Raw genomic sequence first — 20,794 nt, 5'->3', positions numbered from 1 at the left:
GTGTAGCTAGTAGCTGACTCATGCTAGATAAATGTGAGCTGAGCGAGAGGTCCTAATATGTGTACAGTCCTCACTGGCAAAGTGAGCATGGGGATAGAGTGAAGAAGTAAACGGGCAACGGATCTATTACTAAGATACCAGCTGGTTTTTCTTTTTAGGTAAGCAGGTACTCTCTCCCTCCAAAATTCCAAGAGAAAATGGGACCTGCCCTGTGAGAGAATCAATTAATTTTTCTCTTCCCTAGGGCCCTCGTGAGGACAAAATTTGCGAACACATCACTCTGGCAGGCATGAGAATCAGATCTACATGAGTAACTCTCTTTTCTCTCACCGGGAGCCATTTTCTTACACGTTTCTCTCTCCTAGATGTCTGTGTTTATAGCAAGCTTAGATCATGTAGCACTCATCAGAATAATTTGGCTATAATTGACCCAAAGCCTTCTTTTCTTTTTGAGGACCAACCAGATATTCTTACAATCTGGGAAGGATCAACGGCAGTGAGGCTTCATTGATAAGCAAAGGAGATTAACCATTCTCATATTACAAATACAAAATCAGAAGTCATAAGCACTGAGAAAGCATATGTACAATATCACAGCTTGTGTTAGGCTCTTAAACTCTTCCTGAGTCAATACCTTTATTCTCAAATGATTTTTATCCCTCTTGGTATTTCTCCAAATTGGAAATGACACTGCATTTACACTGTCTTTTATAGAGTCAAAGCACTTAGCAAACTTCAGCGGACCTGGTTAAGTTGCTTACAACTCTGAATACTAGGGCTTATCGTGATTAGGTGCAGCTGTCAAAAGAGTGAATGCATATTTTCTGGGTTTTGTTAACTGGCTCCTAGAATAATGAGCCTGTTGTAATAACGGTATTGATCATGACTCACACATATTGTTCATTTGAGCCAAGCGCTATGCTAAGCACGTTACCTGGATTTTCCATCTTTTCTTACCAATCACCCTATGATGTAAGGCAGTACGATGATTCCCATTTTCAGAGGAAGTGAGTGAGGTTCAGAACTTGTCCGGTGCCCGCATCTAGGACCTGGAAGACCCAAGATTCAAACCCAGGCAGTTGGATTTCACCCACGCGCTTCCCGCCCCATCTCTGCGGTCTCTCTCCGCCTAGAAGTGGTGTTTGGGAAGAAACAGCCCTCTGAGCCAGCTCCCACGCTCAGAACCAGCCTGCAGGGGGCATGTGGTATAGGAAATCAGGCTTTTCTAACCTTTCCTGCTTTTGGTGATGTTGCTCCATTTCCTGTGATACTGAAACTGCTTCTCTTCTCAGATTGAATGATATTCACACACCTGCTTTAACAAAGTGAACAATAGCTTTTCAAAGCATGTTTTAGTTTCAGTGTCTGCTTTGGGGAAGAGGTTGTTCTGGAGGAGGGAGCCATTTGTGTACATGTAGAGGCTGAACCAAGTCAGTCCACCCAGATCAGAAGCCACCGGTGCCGAGGTGCTCGCTGCTCCAGGGAGCCTTGGTTCACCAGGAACAGGGCCTGGGTAAGGGCTTTAATGGATGAAGGAAAGTGGGACAGCCTGTACTGGGGGTCAGGTATGTCCAGGGCTCTCGCCTTTTCAGTTTTCCAGGTAATCATCACTGCTGCCTATGACGACTACATAATCATCATAACTACAGTTCCTGATACCGTACTGGCTGGCGGTATCCTTTTCACCCAGGGGATTCTGGATACATTGATTATTTTCCCTCTACTTCAAATTCCCTCCTCTATATAGTGGGAAAAATGATGTTTCAGTCTAGTTGATTTACAACGTTTTGTTAGTTTCTGGTGTACAGCAAAGTGATTCAGTGATATATATATATATATATATATATTCTTTTTCATATTCTTTTCCATTATGGTTTATTACAAGACATTGAATATAGTTCCCTGTGCTGTACAGTAGGTCCTTGTTGTTTATCTATTTTATATATAGTAGTGTGTATCTGCTAATCCCAAACTCCTAGTTTATCCCTCCTCCCCACCTTCAGCAACCATGTTTGTTTTCTATATCTGTGAGTACAAGGATGATTTTTATAACATCTTTAAATGAACTGACTTCCCTTTCCAAAGGATTCTTGGAATTTTAAAAAAATTTACATTTCTTAGAGTTTGATTCTATTACACTATTTTATTCCTTTCTCTTGTACAAGGGTATTCTATTGTTACAGACTTTTACATGTTTTTAGATGTCATTTTGCCATATTCCCTTTCTCTTTTCTTTCTGATGGAACCTATCTTTTTTACCATTTTGTCTTTTGCCTCCTTTAAAAGGGTTAATTCCTGCCTCCATTTGTTTAATTTGTCAAAATTGCCAGTTAAGTTCTGGCATCCAGAGTAGAGCAGTGTAAACTTAGGATTTCTGATTGGTCCATGAAAGTTAAGTATCTACATGTCCAACAATGTCTAGTGTCTTAAGATACAGGAGAAGAGTCCCTCCCTCAAAGATTTAAAGACAGAGCTAAGGACTGAGACAATCCTAAATTCACCACAGTTGATGCACAGTGGTATCTGCTCAGTTGAAAGAGAGCTTGGGATAAGTATCACTGTATGGTTTTAGAAATGCTTTTAAACTTCAGAAAATGCATAGTTCAGTGTGAGCAGAAGTGGATGAGTTAGACATTATAGAAAAAAAGAGATGTTAAGCTGGTGACTTTATTATTAATTACTTTTATTATTTAAGTTAGAAAAGTGGGTGAAATTTGCAATAGTATAAAGAAACAATATAAGTAAAGCTTTGGAAGTGATGATAAAGTAGAGCACATAAAGAACATGTTGGCCATTCTACCTGGTCAAAAAAGTGTGTACAGTGGAAGGAGAAAGCCACAGACTCATGCATTTTATAATGGGAAAAAATTTTAAATGGAAATATAGTTGATTTACAATATTATGTTAGTTTCAGGTATACAGCATAGTGATTCTGTATTTCTGCAGATGATACTCCATTATAGGTTATTACAGAAAAATTTTAAATGAGAATAATGAACAAGATAAGAATAGAATCAGAGAGGTCTCATCATGGGTGTTTTGGGGTATTATTTTCTTTGTAATGTTCTGAAGCTTATGCTTTGTGATTAGAAAGAATGATCCTAGGTCTACTCCATTCTGTGATAGAGGAAAGGGTTTAGGGCTCCAGGGAGAGGCAAATGGAGAGCATGGGTGGGACCAAGGCCCCAAGGCGGCAACCTTCAGCATCATTGGGTCCTTCGGTGGTGGGAGGTGCTGGCCTCCATGGCATCGAATAAGGCAGAAAGGTAATTAACCACTAAAAGACAAGGTGTTACTGAAAAGTGGAGTTTGCGCACCTGATTACTAATTAATCAGGCGTGAGAGCACCTTGTAGATGCATTCACTATTTAATTACCGCAGCCTCTCTTGGCAAAGGAGCATATGTTCCCAGCTTAATCTACTGGTTTATACTGACATCAAATTGTCATTATCAGAAAGAATCAGGCCTTTTTACTATTTCCACTAATTTATTGAATGCTTAAAATTAATGAACCCCAGGCCTTTTAAATGTGCTCAGTTGGTTTGGAAGATGGGAGGAGAAAGCAGGGTGGGGAAAAGGCTTCATTAAAAGGACAATTTGTTTGAATAAAGGTAAAGCAAATACATTTCATGGGTGATCTGAACTCTACTGGTGAAAAATACATGAATTCTAAAAGCTGAGCCTTCAAACTGATGGAGGGGAAACAGGATATGAGAGGTGTCCTGCTCACCAACACCGGCCTCCAAAGAACATACGGTGAAACAATTTTTTCCCTAATTATTTATGTGCCAATTCTTTTGGAAAGCTCACTGCAATTAAGTTTAATCAAATAAAAACAATCAAAATCAAATATTGGGAATCAATTGTTAGACTAACTAACAAGGACTTCATTTTTTTATTTTGAAAATTTAGTTAGGTTGGGGAGAATTTAGCACAAAGCCATCGTTCTCACACATGAATATCTTTCGTATTAAGATAATCTTTGTATCACATCCAAGTTATGGTTTTTTGTGTTCAGTTTCAGGTGAAGGCCAAGTTCAAGTAATTCTCCAGGTGAGGGAAGGTGTGGCGCCAACTATTTCAGGTGAGTATTAACTCATCAAATAGAATTGCCTGGTACAGCAGAATGTCCTCCAGTCGTTTTATAAATTCTTCCCATCATACTGTTTGTAGGACAAGTATCAGCCCTAATGCTTTTATGTCTGACAACTCCTTATTGTGTCACCCCTACAGCTAAAATATACGTCTGCATGTCAAAGAAAGATATAAGAATTGGTGCATTTCAAAACATAGGAAAGTAAGAATTACAACATGTAAATAAGCACATTTCATGAATTATGGACCATATGTGCACACAGGAGTCCAGATCTGCAGATGAGCCATTAGGCCCCCACCAAATGGAAAGAAAAATTCAGGGTATCTCAAAACTGTAACTGTTCCCAGTAATTTCAGGAAATCAGGGTAAACAAATCCTCCCCATAAGTCAGATGGTTCTGTGAAATCTTTCTAATTCATGAAAGCTAAACTCTCAAAGACTAAATGACTCATAAGCACCTTCTAATGTATTTCATTGTTTGTTTTTGTTTACGCTGAGTCTGTTTAACTATACATTTGCAGCTGGGATAAATCTTTTCAAAGGCTGAGTTTTCCTTTGATTTCCAGTGGCATTTTTGTGTTATGTCAGAGAAGAGCCCGGGCTAATCAGAAAATGATCTAATTTCTCCATTTAAATTAATAAATAAATGAGGTTAAGGTATGGGACTAAAACTGTATGTAAACTAAAAGTACCGACAATGACCCCTTCATGCTTATTGGACCAAGAAGAAAGAGATTCTTTGTTTTTTTATCTGTTTCTGAGCTGCCATAGCCTTTGCTCTTTCTGTCCCTAGTTCTTTAGCACTTTTTTCCTTTAGGTGACTCAAAATGCTTTGTTTGTTGAATGCCTCTCATGTGAGGTGTGGGAGGTGACAACAGTGAACAAGATAGAATGGTCTTTCACTTCATGGTGTCTTATGGTCACCGGGGAATGTCAATCAAATGACTAAATAATCAAGGAATATGTTTTCTTTAAAATAACTGTTACCAAAGAAAAGTATCTTACAATTCTCTCCTCTCTGGATGTCCTGTGTTCAAATTCCCCCGAGAAGAGATACATTTGGTTGGGTCAGCCCCTATTTTATAGAGAACCTACCTGTTGGGGGAGCTCTCATGTCAGGCCCCCTCAGAGGATACTGGACCATCTGTGGGTGGCCATTCCTGGGTTGGGCAGCTTTCGTCAGCATGACATGCCTCTCAGCACTTAGTGCGAAGATTTCTGTATTAAGGACTCTTTGGAAGGACACTGTGGGTGGCTGGAATCCGGGGCTTTTCAGCAGGGGTCAGTTTAACTGGGAGATGCTTCACTTGGCCTGTCAATTACAACATGCTGAAGAAATAGAAAGCTGATGCTTCATAGAGTTGTAGAATTTTAATAAGGGAAGGAACCTCACAAGCTGTCCTATTCAGTTGCCTCATTTTACAAATGAAGGCATGGAAGCCTAGTCATTAAATAGTTTACTTAGTCACATCAGTAATCAGTGGCTGAGCCTGGATGAGAACTCAGGTTTCCAACTCAGTCCAGTGTTCTTTCTGTTATACCAGGTAAACCCTAAGGTGTTCAAATTACCTTTTTGGCACATATTAACTTATGAGTTAGATTAAAATTAATTATATATATATATAGCCAATTTTCCTATCTTATACATGTTGGGACAGAAAACTCCTAAGACCCAGGGAGTTACAGAACTAGTACATTACCATTCGTTATATTCAAATATTTATTATTTGTATGGTTCTAAGACATTGCTTGATTTCTATCGTGTGGGGTGTAAGTGCTAATGTCAAAATTTAAATATGGCATGTATTTTGTTTAATGGAGAGCTCTGTGAAAAACAGTACAATTTTTGCAATATCAAAAATTCTTTGACAAAACAGGAATGGAATAAATAATGGAGTTCCATCTATATGTTGACCCATTCAGAGATGCAAAGAATATGTAATGCAGAAAAAACATTTTGGGTTGAGGTGTTCTGCTATAGGGCCTTTTAGCTCACTCAGTTAGTTTTAGGGTTTATTCTGTGTACAGGATTGTGCTGGTCATTATGGGGCCTGGTAGAAAGGATACTCCAGAGGCAACAGAAATTAGGGTATACATGGGCCAATGTTGGGAAGAAGCAGAGGAGGTGGTGCTGATGAAAGTTGTTGTATGGGTGCTTAGTGGGTTTGGGGTAAGGATGTATGCTAATTTGGGTCAAGATGGTACCCAGGTTTCTGAAGACCCCAATGCAGGTTTTTCATGCTCCTCCAACACTGTGGCTCCTTTGATTTCCTCTTGGTATCCATGATGCGTTATAAAAGATGGGAGCGAGGAGGAGCGTGAAGCAACCCACACTGGGGGAACACAAAAAATATTTCTGAAGAGCCTTTACCTCAACCATGTTGTCTTTTCAGTGGGGGCTAGTTGCAAATATTGTTGACAGTCATATAAAAATATTCAGATGATCAGATACTGTCTTTGTAAATTTGCCACCCCTTTCCCCACAGATCAAGTTTATTTCCTTTTCTCTGGTCTCTGGATCTGTCAGCCTTTCTCCTGTTTAAACTCATCCCATCCCTTCTAACATCTTCTGAACTTTGTTTAATCAGCAAATGACTCTTTGTCACCTCTTAATTAAAAAATCAATGAAAAAAATCAAATCAAAACAAAATTCATGGACCCTAAATCCTCCTGTAGTTTATATCACTCCTGCAAACTTCTCAAAATACTAGCCTCCTCTTGATGTGGAGCCATAGAATGCTGGGGTAGATGAAGGATTAAAGTGGAGAAGGCAATACTTGGCTCACGTACCAAGTTGGAGACCATCTCAAATGGTGGCTGTTGTTGACTGACAAATTTGAGAGGAAAGCAGGGTGAGGGCTCATCACAAAGGTTGGTCCTGACCAAAATTCATGGACTCCAGTTTCAAGATAAGTCTAGCTTATTTAACGATTGGGAAGACAGATCAAAGCCTGAGGGTCTCAAATCTTAAGGCTGTTCATTCCTTAATCAGCTTTTTGCAGGATCAGCCCCAATGTCTTCCCTTCCTTACTTCCAGTGCATTCCTCAATCCACTGTAATCCAAGTGGTTGCCACCTCCATCACTCCACTGGGACCCTCTTCATCTTGATCACTATGCTCTAGTCACATTCAATAGCCACTTCTTATTCCCTCTCTTATTGGAAATTTGCCATTAAAAATATCACTTCTACTCTCTGTACATTCTCTATTTCTTAGTCTTCTAAGACATTCCTCTCTTCTGGTTCTCCATGTATGCCTCTAATAGCTTTAACTCTTTAGGCTTCTTTTCCTCCCCTCTTCTTTCTATATTAAAAATAGTCATCTAGAACCTTGATTTTAACTGTATAGACATCTCATAATTCTGCAGGAGACTAAACATGTCCTTGTCTATTAAGTGTTCTTATTTTAAGACAGGATGGTATAGAATGATCAAATTCATTCATCATAATGTTGCTTAGAATAGCTACCTTAAGATTTAGTTTGTTCAATTAAAGACAGTTTCAACCTTCCCATAAACGAGAGTGAAGATGACAAACGTGAAGAATGTTTGTTTCCAACATCTGTGATACAAAATTGAAGCAATTAAGGGTTTTTGGAGCTTGGAGTAGGGTTTTAAAGAAACTGGTCATTGCCTGTTTGAAATATCACTGGAAGTAAGAACATCTTTTTCTGGACTTTGTGGTGTTAATGGCCACCTCAAAAAATACCCCCACCCTATCCCCACCTGGGTATTTAGGGTATAGTATTGAAAAGGAGACAAAACTGGGAGGAAACTTAGAAAGGCATTATTGATGTTTATAAAATATTTATATTTTTTATTTTATTTTAATTGAATTATAGTTTATTTACCGTGTTGTGTTAGTTTCTGGTGTACAGCAAAGTGATTCAGTTATACATATATATATATATTCTTTTTATATTCATATATATATTCTTTTTCATATTCTTTCCCACTATGGTTTATTACAGGATATTAAATAAATATAAAATATTTCTAAAGCCTCTTTCTGAGTAGGGTTGGTTGCAAAACATTGCCTGGCTTCCATGGTGTCACGTATATTTTGTGTTAATTAAATTGTCTAGGATTTCTTTTTTTTTTTAACATCTTTAATTGGAGTATAATTGCTTTACAATGGTGTGTTAGTTTCTGCTTTATAACAAAGTGAATCAGTTATACATATACATATGTCCCCATATCTCTTCCCTCTTGTGTCTCCCTCCCTCCCACCCTCCCTATCCCTAGGATTTCTACTTGACCACAATCCATGTACTTTTAAGTTATCCCAGGGCCCTAATTAGGCCACGACCACTGGAGAGTTGGGTTCAGGTAGACAAAATAGTCAGGTGATCCCCGTGGTTCTGACCTTAGGCATTTTGTCTTTCCACACTGTAGTCCCCTGGAACTCTCACAACCATTCTCAGATTTTCAAATAAGGCCTCTGGGGTGATAATGCCAAAATCCATCTCTCGGACTTAGAGCTCTTTCCCATCCTTCAGATTCACAGCCATCCCCTGCTTGCTGTGTATCTCTACCTGGAGGCTTCAAAGACACCCCAAACTCTAAATGGCCCAAACTGAATTCGTCGATGTCTGTCTTAATGGGCATCTCCACCTGACACCACACCTGCTGGAAACCCAGGGCTTACCCTTGCCTCCTCCATCTTTGTCACCTTTCCCACTCTGACCTCTGGGTATTCCTCTAGCCCTACCACTTGCCTCTTTCCAGCTCTGTGACTCAACAACACCAAACTGCTTATAGTTCTTCCACGTGATATCTCATTTCTTGCCACCGCGCGTGCTCACCCTCTGGAGTGCAGACTCTCACCACACACCCTCACCCGCTTCACCTGGGTAGGTCCCAAGCCTTTACAGTGCAGCTCAGATCTCAGATGCTTCTCTCCAGGAAGCCTCCCCTGGCAAGGTCTCACTCCCTCCCTTGTTCAGGTTCTCCCTTTAGCGTTCTATCCCTCCAGTATTTACTTACATACTTACACAATGCCAGTTGCTCCTTGGGAGCAAGCATGACATTTTATTTCTTTTTGCATCACTGTTTTTTAGGACTGTTCTGATGGAGAGGGCACTCATTATTTATGCTTGTGAAATTAGCAAGTAATAGATGAGATTCCCTCCCTCATCAGGTGAGTTCTTGAATCTCCTAGGAAATCTCCCTAGGCGGAAAAGAAAATATTTTTCATAGAACAAATACATTTCCCCTAAAAGAACCAAATGTAATTTATGGTTTAACTTGAACTTCTTAAGTGACTGCTGAATAAAAGAAGACCTGTACTGGAAGAAGAGAGTTTGGTCATCTGTGAATCTTTTCATCCTCCTCTTTTGAGACAATCTCTCTGCCCTTCTGACTCTGTACCAGGGATCATGTTCCAGAAAAGAATGTGTGGGTACATTTCACATTGGCATGGTATGGTCCCCACTGGAAATTATTAGATTTCTGCTTCAGTTTCTTGAAGAGGCCAGTGGGATGGTTGAAAAGAAAATGCCACTTGATCATCAGTGGCAGAATCAATAAAAACCAGTTGTAACTTATGAACTATATGTAAATTATTGCAGTGAGAGGTGTTCAGATGATTGCCCTGCCTTTAATATGCATTAAGAGCTGTGAGAAAATCATACCCTTTGACTTAGTGATTCCATTGCTAAGATTCTATTTTAAGAAGAAATCATGATTATAGGCAGATATGCACAGAGATATTTAACACTGCATTCTCTATAATTTGAAAAGAGAGTGGACAAAGCCTAAATGCCAAACATTAGGGATTAAATAAATTGTGGGCTTTTCATGTGATAGAATATTATGTAACCATTAAAATCATGTTTACAGGGAGTTTTAATGACATTACAAAATGCGTGTGAAAAACTGCCAAGTAAAATAAGAACTGAATGTAAAATTGCATGTTATAGGATCTAAATTATGTAAAAATGTTGAGAAATTCTGGAAGGAAATACAAATAAAAGGTTAATGGCAGTTATCTCTAGGTGGTGAGATAGTAGACAATTATTATTTTTCTTTTTCTTTCTATATTTGCATTTTCCAAATGTTTCGTGATAAACATATGTTGTAGTATTTATAGTAAAGGCAAAACACAAAAGTTTAATAACAAAAGTAGAATATATTTTCCCTAGAAGTGGAGGTAATCTTTTAAGGATTGAATAATTACCTGCTTTATGCCTGATAAATGTTTTTATAGAATATTATAAAATATCTAAAGGCAGCTTCTTTGGGAAGTGAAAATGTCACCAGGATCCTAATATAAGGATAGAATTTGTAAGTTATCATAGTGAATCAGATTTTCATAGTTACCCTTGCTATCTTCCTTTTGTTTTCTAGCTTCTTCCTCTGCACCTGAGTCAGTTTTAAAATGGTCCCTCCCCGAAGCATGGGAAGGCATGGAGAAGGGCTGGGGAGGACACAGCGGTACCATTCCAGGCCCTGGGGATGACGTCCTGATTTTACCCAGTGAGTGAAACAATCTATGGGGTAAATAATCGCAGACAGACTGAACTGGGCCAATCTAATTGGGGATTATCTGTCATTTAAATATATTGAACAACACAGTAAAGAATGTGGAAATAAATAGGCAATTATGTCTACCACTTTCTCTTTTGAGTTATTACAGGAGAGAAATTTCATAATCCAGTAAAAATCAGAAAAAATAGTTCAGCTTACCTTCATTAAAGGTGGGATAAATAGTCTTCATGCCAAAAGGAGTTAGACTAATCCACTAACTGGATAATTTTTCTAATGTGTCAGAGAACAGATTTACAGAAAATTTTAGTATCCTTATGTTTCAAAGACACAGGGTATATGGAAAGAAGCAATTTTCAAATGCCTCCTATCTTTTGCCTTTGTGAATCTTTTAAATATAGGACTGAGAAGAATGACAAGGTCTTCTGTTGCCATGATTTTTCAAAGATGATGGAAAAGGAACAGATAAATCAAATACAAAAATAAAATTCTATCAATCTATCAGCTACCTAATCTATCACCTATCTATCCATCCATCCATCTACCTAGAACTCTCTTTTTGTTTACATAAGAAGGGAAAGATGATTCCTCAGAGGTACAGAAATACACACCATACTTATAAAATTCTTCTTTCTTAGGAGAGAATTCTTGAAACTACTAGAAAATTTCCCTAGCCCGAGAAGAAAATGTTTTTCATACAACAGATATATTTCTTAAGACCTATTTCCATTTATGGTTGAATTTGAACTTCTTAAAGTAATACTGAATAAAAGAAGATCAGTACTGGAAAAAGAATATTTGGTCATCTGTGAAATAATAATAATGCTAATGTCAAACATTTGTTGACAGCTAACAATATTTGGGAATTGTTCTCCATATATTAACTAGTTTAATCCTCACAATAGCTCTGCAATACAGGTAATATTATCATTCCCATTCTTACTGACAGAGAAACAGAGGTCCAAGGCAGTTAAGTTACTTGCCCAGGGTCACACAGTTTGCAATTCAGCACAACCAGGATTTTGAACCAGACGATCTGACTCCAAGTCCTTATTCTTAACCAATCAAGTACATTTCCTTTCTAAAAGGACTAAGGGTAAATGAAAAGAGTGGTGGTGTTGTTTGCTTTATTTACGATGGGAAATGAAGGCAGAAAGGTTAAAACGTACTGACCACCTTCTGGCATTGGTGGGGTGCACATGTAACTGCACAGCGAGGTGAGGACAGAGGGAGTGGGCTGACCAATACAAACTTAAACGGTTATTATCATCCCACCCCGCTACCATCCACCTCTCTCCATGGAGGATGGAGCTTTTTGAATAAACAAGCTCATGAGTCATTCCTATACGGAAAGGAAAAATCTGTTCTGCCTCAGCCTTCTTTTTGATGAAGGTAGCCAGTGGATTGGCCCTGGGCTATGGTTTTTCCCAGTGAGCAAGCTGTTTCCCCCACCACATGCAGGAAGCAAGAGAAGCTTTTGAAGTTTGCCAAGCTTTTCGTATCCTTGGGACCTTTATGCTGAGCGAGGAGCAATCTTAGCTATCTTGCTTGGCACTTCATTGACTGTATCCACTGTGTCTCCTGGTTGCTGGGGCCCCTGGCATTCTCCATCATCCTTCATTCCTTTGTTCATGGTCAGCTTGTAAGATGGACCCGAGTTCTCCGTGAAGCTGCTCTTAAAGAGCACAGATCAGTGCTCTGGAAAAAGGTGGCAGGGGGGCGGGCGGGCGGGCACAGATACTGGATGTCTGAAGTATCTCCCAGTTGGTCCTTCAGTATTATTGTAAAGATCAGAGAAGTTAAGATTTTAAAAATCTGCAATTATTGTTCATTATTTAGTTTTTAGTTGGAAAAATAAGGGAATGAAACAGATTTGTAATATATAATAAATGAAGTCCTTACTTCTTGCTGCCTCTCTCCTCAAAGAAGCCCTAATTCCAGAAAATTATCTTATAGTGGCCAGTGTTTTAACCTGTTCTGTTTAGTTTGGGGTCTTTTGTAGGCGCTGTACTGGCTTACTCTTCTGCTTTGATTTTTTTGGCAAACCCTGATATTTTGACCTCTGACGGACCTTGGGATTGAATTCATCTCGTCTTTCTACTTGTGGTTTTACCTTCTTGACCTTTCTGGCTGTTCTGGTGTCTTTCATTCCCTGCCTCCTCTGAAACAAGTCAGTTTGTTCACCCAAGTCTGGCACAAAAGAGACACCGAGTATTGCTTGAATGAAGCACATGTTCTCCATGCTGCCATCCATAATTTCATACCAGAACTGAATCTTTGGATTTCACAGGATCGACCCAGTACAGCTATCAGATTTTACAGGTCTGTGGAAAGTAATGCCTTTTCCTTTGAACAGAGGCCTAAGAATTAAGAGGTTCCTGATGATGACGATGATGGTAACAGCAGCTATAATTTGAGTGCTGGGTGTCTGCCATGCACTGCACTAAGTGTTCTACATGGGTCTTCTCGATCATTCCTCACAACTACTTTGATTTGGATCCTGTTGTTATCTTCCTTTTTATAGCTGAGGAATTTGGGACATAGAGAGGTTAAGTAACTTGCCCAAGTTTCTCCCAGCTAATAAGTAAAAAGGCTGGTCCAGGAAAGCAGACAGTTTGATTCCAGAGCCCTAACTCTTTACCATATATATATATTTAAAAACTCACCATTCCTACTTGCTCTGATTCACTCAAATCAGACTCCATATTATACTGAATTTATACTTCTCTACTTCCTGTTCCCTTCACTTGGAATTAAAAAAAATTATTGAATACCTAGCATATGTCAGATACTCTACATGAGGAATTCAATCTTGCTACATTCTCATTAGGTACATACATGTGGAGAAACTGGAGAAACTTCCCAGAGAGGTATCTGATGTCATGAGCCGTTGGTAGAAGTATCTGCTTTGCATCTAGTACCAAATATAGTTTTAATTCAAGTTAACATTCCTTTCCAATTCAGTTTAACCAACAATAACTGAACACTCACCACACCAGGTGCTCTGATCTGGGCCTCCAGAGGCAAGTCTGATACAGCCGTGATCTCAAACAGCTAGTAACTTAGCGGGGTTGATAAAACACATACTAATACTTAATAATACAACAAATAGCTGTAATAAACACCAGATGTGTTTAGAATCAAACACTTGTCTCAGGCAAGATGAGGAATCAAACACTTGTCTCAGGCAAGATGAAGAGAGATGACTTCACGGAGGAAGAGGCATTTGCAGAGGACCTTGATAGATGGGATAAGAAACTGAAGGTCAGTTACAAGACACAAGAGTGTACTGGGGAGGGAGCGATGTTTTAGGAGATACAGGATGGGCTGTTGACTAGGGCAAAGCTGTATTCACATTTGGATTCTGACATTTACCAACTGTGTGGCGTTAGACACGTTTTAAACGTTTCCGACCTTCATCTATAACATGAGGGTTAAAATTAATATATCATCATGTTGAGGGGATTAAATGAGATAACATCAACACACATGACTGCTGCGTGGAGTGTTGGCAATAATGGAATTATAGATGAATGCTGTGATTTTTAATGTGTCAGGTGCTCTTTTCCTTCGTTTTTCCATCTGCCTGCCCCTCTTGGCCTCTGGTATTAGCAACACTTTGTATTTGCTTTCCAATGGCTTGTTATTTAATTTTCACACCAACCTTGGGAGCTAAATAGGTAATAACTATTATTACAGTAAAAACCCATTTTTACATAATACGATTTTAATGGAACTGCTGATGTTACCAAATGAAAGTGACTGGTAAAGAAGATTTAAGTGATACTTTTGAACCTCTAATATAATTTTATGATGTTTTGTGTATTTTAATTCATTAATAAAGGAAATGTATAGAACATTCCCATCATTATTCAAATAGACTAGCATAATTTTTCAATAAAATTCTTAGGGTAAATTGCCTATTTCCATTTTCTGAGAAATCAATTTTATGGAATGACCTCGGACCCATCCTATTCCATAAAAATAGGACTTTACTGTACTAATAAAAGATATCACTATTTTAAGTATGGTACCATTTTCCTTTGAGGCATTCTGTCTTTATAGACATTGGATTTTGAAAGCTGTAAATTCTTCTTGGTGGTATTATATGGAGTGAGCTGAAGTCATCATGGAGAATTTGCTTTTGTAGTTTAGTTTATAACTTTGCTTTACACAAACAAGTATATCTGATTGTCTTTGCCTCCTAAATACTGGGAGAATTGGTCTAAATGCATTCAAGACATCTTGCAGAGTGGGAACAAGTTCTATCTAATAAATCATGCAAATCGCAAACCCTCACAAATGATCCTGCTAACTTGTACTCCAGGTTTTGTCCTGAACTGACCTGTGAGGATTTGATGCTTCCAGTTCTTTCTCTGAAGGAGTTTCAGCCATGACAGGATGACACCCTTTTCACACAGAGCAGCTTTAATGAAAGGAAAATGTGTTATAATTCCAAGTGGCAGGATTCTGTTTTGAAGGGTACAGATATGATATCATATAGCCTCCAGCATGGTTTTATTTTTGCGTGTATGTGTAGTAGAATTCACTGTGTTCCATTTTCCCATATTACTTTGAACTGTCCTTATTTGAAGAGATGAATGGAGAAGTACTGGTTTTCTTTCATAATAGTTCTTCTGTTTGTTCTGATTTTCAGTACTCTGGTACTTTAAATGGCAATGAGGCTCATCAAAGTCCTGGGATGTTCAAAGTCAACAATGTTTAACGTATTTCCTTGTTAAATCGCAAGACGTTGAGGTTGGAGATATGAGTTAAGATGACCATAAATCAGGAAATAATTTTTCTGGGGGAGGAATTTCTACAAAATATTGAGAGTAGAGCATTACAAGCTTAATATACTTTTTTCTTACCTGAGATTATAACTGATATAGGATAAGATACAGGTAACACAGAGATTTGGGTCTGCAGAGTCAATTAGAAACCAAATACCATAAATATCAGTGTTGTCTCTTGAATAGTTTCAAAATTCTGGTCTTGTCCCATTTGGATGGGACAGAAAGTCACACAAGCCATCACCCCCATTTATTCTGGATTACTAGCAAGTGGGAAGGGGAAGTTAATTTAAACTTGAGTTACTGGGGTCCTTTGTAGGATGCATGGCATTAGTATGGTGACTGCGGGAGTGTGTGTATTCGGGAAATCTATCACTATTTAACAAACCACCTAGAAACTTCATAGCTTAAAACATACATTTTATTTTGTTCACAATTTTGTGAGGAAGGGCTAGGCTGGGGTATTCTTGCTGGGGTCTTTCATGCATTGCTGTCGATGGTGGCTGGGCTCATCTAAAGGCCCAGCGTGGTTGGGTGGTCCAAGAGAGTTCACTCAAGCAGCTGGCTGTTGACACTGGTTATTGGCTGGGAGTTCAGTCAGGGCAGTCAGCTAAGAGGCCTCGGTTCCTCTCCACATGGGTTTCTCTGTGAGGCTTCCTGGGCTTTCTAATAGTGTGGCAGCTGGAATCCAAGAAGGAACATCCTAAAGAGGAGTTCCCCAAGAGTGAGCAGTCCAAGAGACCTGGGTGAAAGTTGCATGCCTTCCGAGCCAGCCTTAGCAGACTCAGAATGTCATGACCGTCACATTCTCTTGGTCAAGCAGGGCACTAAAGCCAACCCAGATACAAAGGAGGAGAATTCGGCTCTACTTTCATTAGGAAGAAGAGCAAAGAACTTGGAGCTGTCTTTAATCTACCACTGTGTATGTGTTTATGTGTGTAATGTATGTGCATGTATGTAATTAAGAGCAGATGTACTTGACCTAATTCAAAAGGTTTGAGAGTTTTAGGGTCTGGTCAATTTGTGCTGTCTTCCCTCTCTGGGCAGACATTATTTAGATTCTCTTGGCTTACGTGAGTCAGAAATTGAAGGACAGCAGGAGACAGACTGGTCAGAGGATTTTAGTTTCTTTGTTCTCTGCTACCTACCATGCCAGGTGTTATGGTATTGCCTCTTCACTGCCTGAAAGTGGGATTCTTCAACCCTTGAACATAACTGGGGCCCTGATCTGGGATTTCTCACCCTGAGATGGGCAACGGATGACAGTGTTTGGGCCGCAGCCTGTGTCCAAATCTCTATGTGGGTGACCAGAAGCCTCTTCTTGGGAGAGAGAGGAGTGCTTTGGGGTGAGGGGAGAAGTGGAGCACGAATACGTTGAGCATTTTGTTTCCTTCAGGGCAGAGATGAAAAGTCTGCAAGGATAACAGTCAACAATTCTTTTACCTTATTTAGAACATGAATGGGAAAGCTGTTCTTTAAGATTATATAAGGGAAGAACAAACAAATATAATTTCAAGAGGTACTTGGCACAGAAATTTTAATCAGCATTATTAGCAAATAAAAATAAACAAATAAAAAGAAAATCTGAAAACAGAGATCAAAGGACCTTTAGATACTGTATAAATCTCCTTCTTTTAGGCAGTTTCTTAGAGGTGAGCACAGACCTCCGGGAACCTTGCTTCATGGTAAAGGGTGTTGAGGCCATGTTCTTCCCACGGGTAGGAAACATCAGGATCCCAAGCTCCCTGGAGCAAGTATTTCCACAGGCCTCCCCAAACAGTTCTGAAATGTTTAACTTAAACTGACTTTTTATATATCCAATATTTAAGAATGTACCATAGAAGCTTACTATTTAAGGCAATCTAAGTGCAAAATCCTTTGCAATATGGACTCCTTTGATGAAATGAATGATTGTCGAACAATTTATTTGTTTTATTTGTGGTGTTTTTCCATGAATTTAATTGTATTAAGTAAACATTCATATATATGTAGAATATGGATACATAGAATTGTTGAGCTGGTAGGGAACTTAGTGACACTCAACTCAAATGAGCTAAGATAATGCAAGTGTTTTCTAAATTGTAGAATCCTATGAAACACATTATTATCATTGCCCAAACATATATGACATTTTGTATCAAGGATAAGAGTGGGATTTCAGTCTCCTTGTTTTCAACCCAAGTGTTGCAAATCGCCTTCTAAAATTTATAAGAAGAAATATTGTTGCTTTATTTGTTATATTTTAGATGATTTGTGTCCCTAAAATAGGTTTACATTTGAGAGACACACTGGAGGCTAGGGAGTTCCTTTTAGTTGCAATGACTGTGATTCAAATGGGTTTTTACAAATGAATAGCAGTAATGCCATAACTACCAAGTAAGACCTGTGATAGGGTGTCCTTGCCAGGGGTAGACAACCAGGAGTTGAATTTTTTTTTTAAGTATTTTTACAACTGTATATGTTTTCCCCATAAAAAGTAAATTTCAATTAAAATCACAGCAGAGATTTTTATTTCCTGCAAGTGACAAAAGGAACACAATAAAAAAATATTAAAATAAGTTGATATCCTTTCTCTAATCTCAGTTTGTCAATCTCTGCTTGATTCAGTCATGGCACTTGTTTCTGGGCTAATTAGAACTTACTTAGAATCTTCTCTTGGGACCCAAGACATGTAGACCCTGACACTCTTTATGGCTTGCTAACTTGCTGGAACTAATTGGAGTTTTAATCTAATTGAGTGGATTTTCAAACTCTTTTCTGTCCTTACTCACCTGAGAAACACACTCATTGTCATAGTCCATTAGTATTAGGATCATAGCAATTTTCTAGGAGGGCACATACTTCCCCAGGTTTGCAGATCATAATTTGGGTGGGGGGATATTGGAGTGTGAAGTGTGTAGGAGACCTAGGATTTATTTTTGGCACTTACTGCACCTAGAGAATCACTACTTTTATAACTTTACAAACTCCTAACTCCAGTCTCCCAGAAGTGTGACCCTTCTGGGAACTTTGGGTTCTAGCCTGAGAGGAACCTAACAGGTATACCTATAAAACACCTCTGGTGCGTTTCTCCCATTGACTTAGGTGTGATTCCTTTGCTACTATAACAACTTCTCTCTCCATGTGCAGTTTAAAACTAATTTTTAAAGGAGTTATGCGTGATTTTCCTTAGGACTTTTAAGAGTACTTTGACCATCACAGTACAAACTATAAGATTTCTAGTAGCAATAAATGCATTGGTGGTTGCTATGGAAAAATACAAGTATGTGTCATAAACTTGATAAGAAAGGAGAATTGGCAGGACCTGGCATTTTATTAATTGTGAAGGGTAAAGGAGAATGAGGCTGAAAAGATGACTCAGGAGTTTGGGAAGGAAGCCAGTTGGGAATCTGGATTTAGATTTGGTAATCCTCAGAGAGTTGTCTAAGGAAGCCTTGGAGATTGAACTAGGGTTAGAGCCAGCATGGGAGCTAACAGAGAGAGATGCAAGGAGGGGGTAGGAGACAACATCTTGGAGGAAATTCTAATTTAAATGGCAGGAAGAGAACCCAGAGAAGGAGCAATCATGAAACCAGGAGGAGAAGTCAGACAACAGAAGGCAAGAAAAGAGTGATACCGAGGTGGTGGCGGTGGTTCATAGTAAACGTTCCATGGAGGACCAGGAGGGTGGTAGTTTAGAAACTGCCTGAGAAAAAACTGAATACTCTCTGCAGCCTCCTACAAATCAAATGCAGAATCTAATGCTTGTCTTGGCTTATTGTTTAACACATCTGTATTGGATCTTTATAAAAACCCTGGTAGAGATCAATGCCTTCAAGGATCCCCATATTATTTTAAGGTTATATTCAATTTATAGTTATTATAAAATATTTGGCTATGTTCCCTGTGTTATAAAATATATCCTTGTAGCTTTTTTTGTACATAATAGTTTGAATCTTTTACTCCCCTACCCCTACATTACCCCTCCCCTCTTCCCTCCCCCCACTGGTAACCATTAGTTTGTTCTCTATACCTATGAGTCTGCTTCTTTTTTTAAAAAATTATATTCACTAGTTTGTTGTATTTTTTAGATTCCACATATAAGTGATATCATGTAGTATTTATCTTCCTTTGACTTATTTCACTTAGCATAATGTTCTCCAAGTCCATCCATGTTGCCACAAATGGCAAACTTTCATGCTTTTTAATGGCTGAATAGTATTCCATTGTGTGTGTGTGTGTGTGTGTGTGTGTGTGTGTGTGTGTGTGTGTGCCACATCTTCTTTATCCATTCATCTGTTGATGGACACTTAGGTTGCTCCATATGTTGGTAATTGTAAATAATGCTGTTATGAATATTGGGGTGCATGTATCTTTTCAAATTAGTGTTTTTGTTTTTTGTTTTTGGATATATATCCAGGAGTGGAATTGCTGGGTCATATGGTAGTTCTATTTTTAGTCTTTTGAGACACCTCCATACTATTTTTCACAGCGGCTGCACCAATTTACTTTTCCACCAACAGTGTATGAGGGTTCCCTTTTCCCCACAAGGGAAAAAATTAAAAGAAAGAAAATTTGTTAAAATTAAAGCAATTACTCCCTGGTGAGACAGCAGCACTTCTAGGGTGGCGGCCCGGTTGTCCCTAGCCACTCTCTTTCTAGAGTACTGCCAAATGTTCTAAATAAATAGGTCATATAATAGGCTTAGTCCAACAGAACTGGTCAATTTGTATAGCTCAGTCAGTTTGGGAGAATAGAATAGACTTAGGCTATCTTCTCTAAGATATCATTGTCATTTCCTAAAGGGGTACAATATTACAAAAATATAAATCAACACAATAAATACATTTTTAATAAAAATGTAGAAGATTGTATATAATTGTTACAATGAGTTCAGTTCTGGAGGTCAGAAGGTCATATTTTAAACAGCCAGTAGTAGTCCATCAGAGTACATTGGTGAAGTCCTTTCAAATTCAGAATACTGAAAGCAGCATCCAGATATTTTGATATTTATTTTGGGATGTTGACCTTAGGAGCTAATCTCTTTAAAGTCATTAGTAAATAGAGTGACCAACTACTCTGATTTATACAGACCTGAGGAGTTTCCTGGGACACATGACTTTTAGTGATAAAACCTGGAAAGTTCAAGGCAAACCAGCACGAGTTGGTCACCCTACTAAGAAATCACCTTTCAAGCTCTTAACGACCTCATAGTCTGTGATCTGCACTACAACAAATTTGCTGAGAATTAATGAAACTTTTCCTTGACGTTAATGCAGAAACCTATATTTTACCTCGTTTTATTCCCCTAAGAAATTTGTCTCATGGAATTAATATTCTTTGAGGAGACACAGGCATTTCTTACAAGAGAAGGGGACCTGAGTGACTGCATATGTATTTTACCCTCCTGGTTGGGGCCAGGGAAGTTTGAGCCAAGTAAG

The 20,794-nt window shown here is 38.7% G+C and overlaps 1 protein-coding gene across 1 annotated transcript in view; it reads left to right on the top strand.

Moving 5' to 3' along the window:
* PKHD1 (PKHD1 ciliary IPT domain containing fibrocystin/polyductin) overlaps positions 1-20,794 on the top strand; it is a 429,330-nt gene that overhangs the window by 232,369 nt on the left and 176,167 nt on the right. The window contains exons 50-51 of the mRNA XM_024121891.1: positions 4,020-4,085; positions 10,444-10,572. Coding sequence (XP_023977659.1) covers positions 4,020-4,085; positions 10,444-10,572 — 195 coding nt within the window. The remainder of the gene's footprint in view (positions 1-4,019; positions 4,086-10,443; positions 10,573-20,794) is intronic.

This window comes from Physeter macrocephalus, chromosome 18, assembly GCF_002837175.3.
Source record: "Physeter macrocephalus isolate SW-GA chromosome 18, ASM283717v5, whole genome shotgun sequence".
Lineage (NCBI taxonomy): Eukaryota > Metazoa > Chordata > Mammalia > Artiodactyla > Physeteridae > Physeter > Physeter macrocephalus.
The sequence above is the reverse complement of the archived record's forward strand: the minus strand, read 5'-3'. Positions and strand labels throughout refer to the sequence as shown.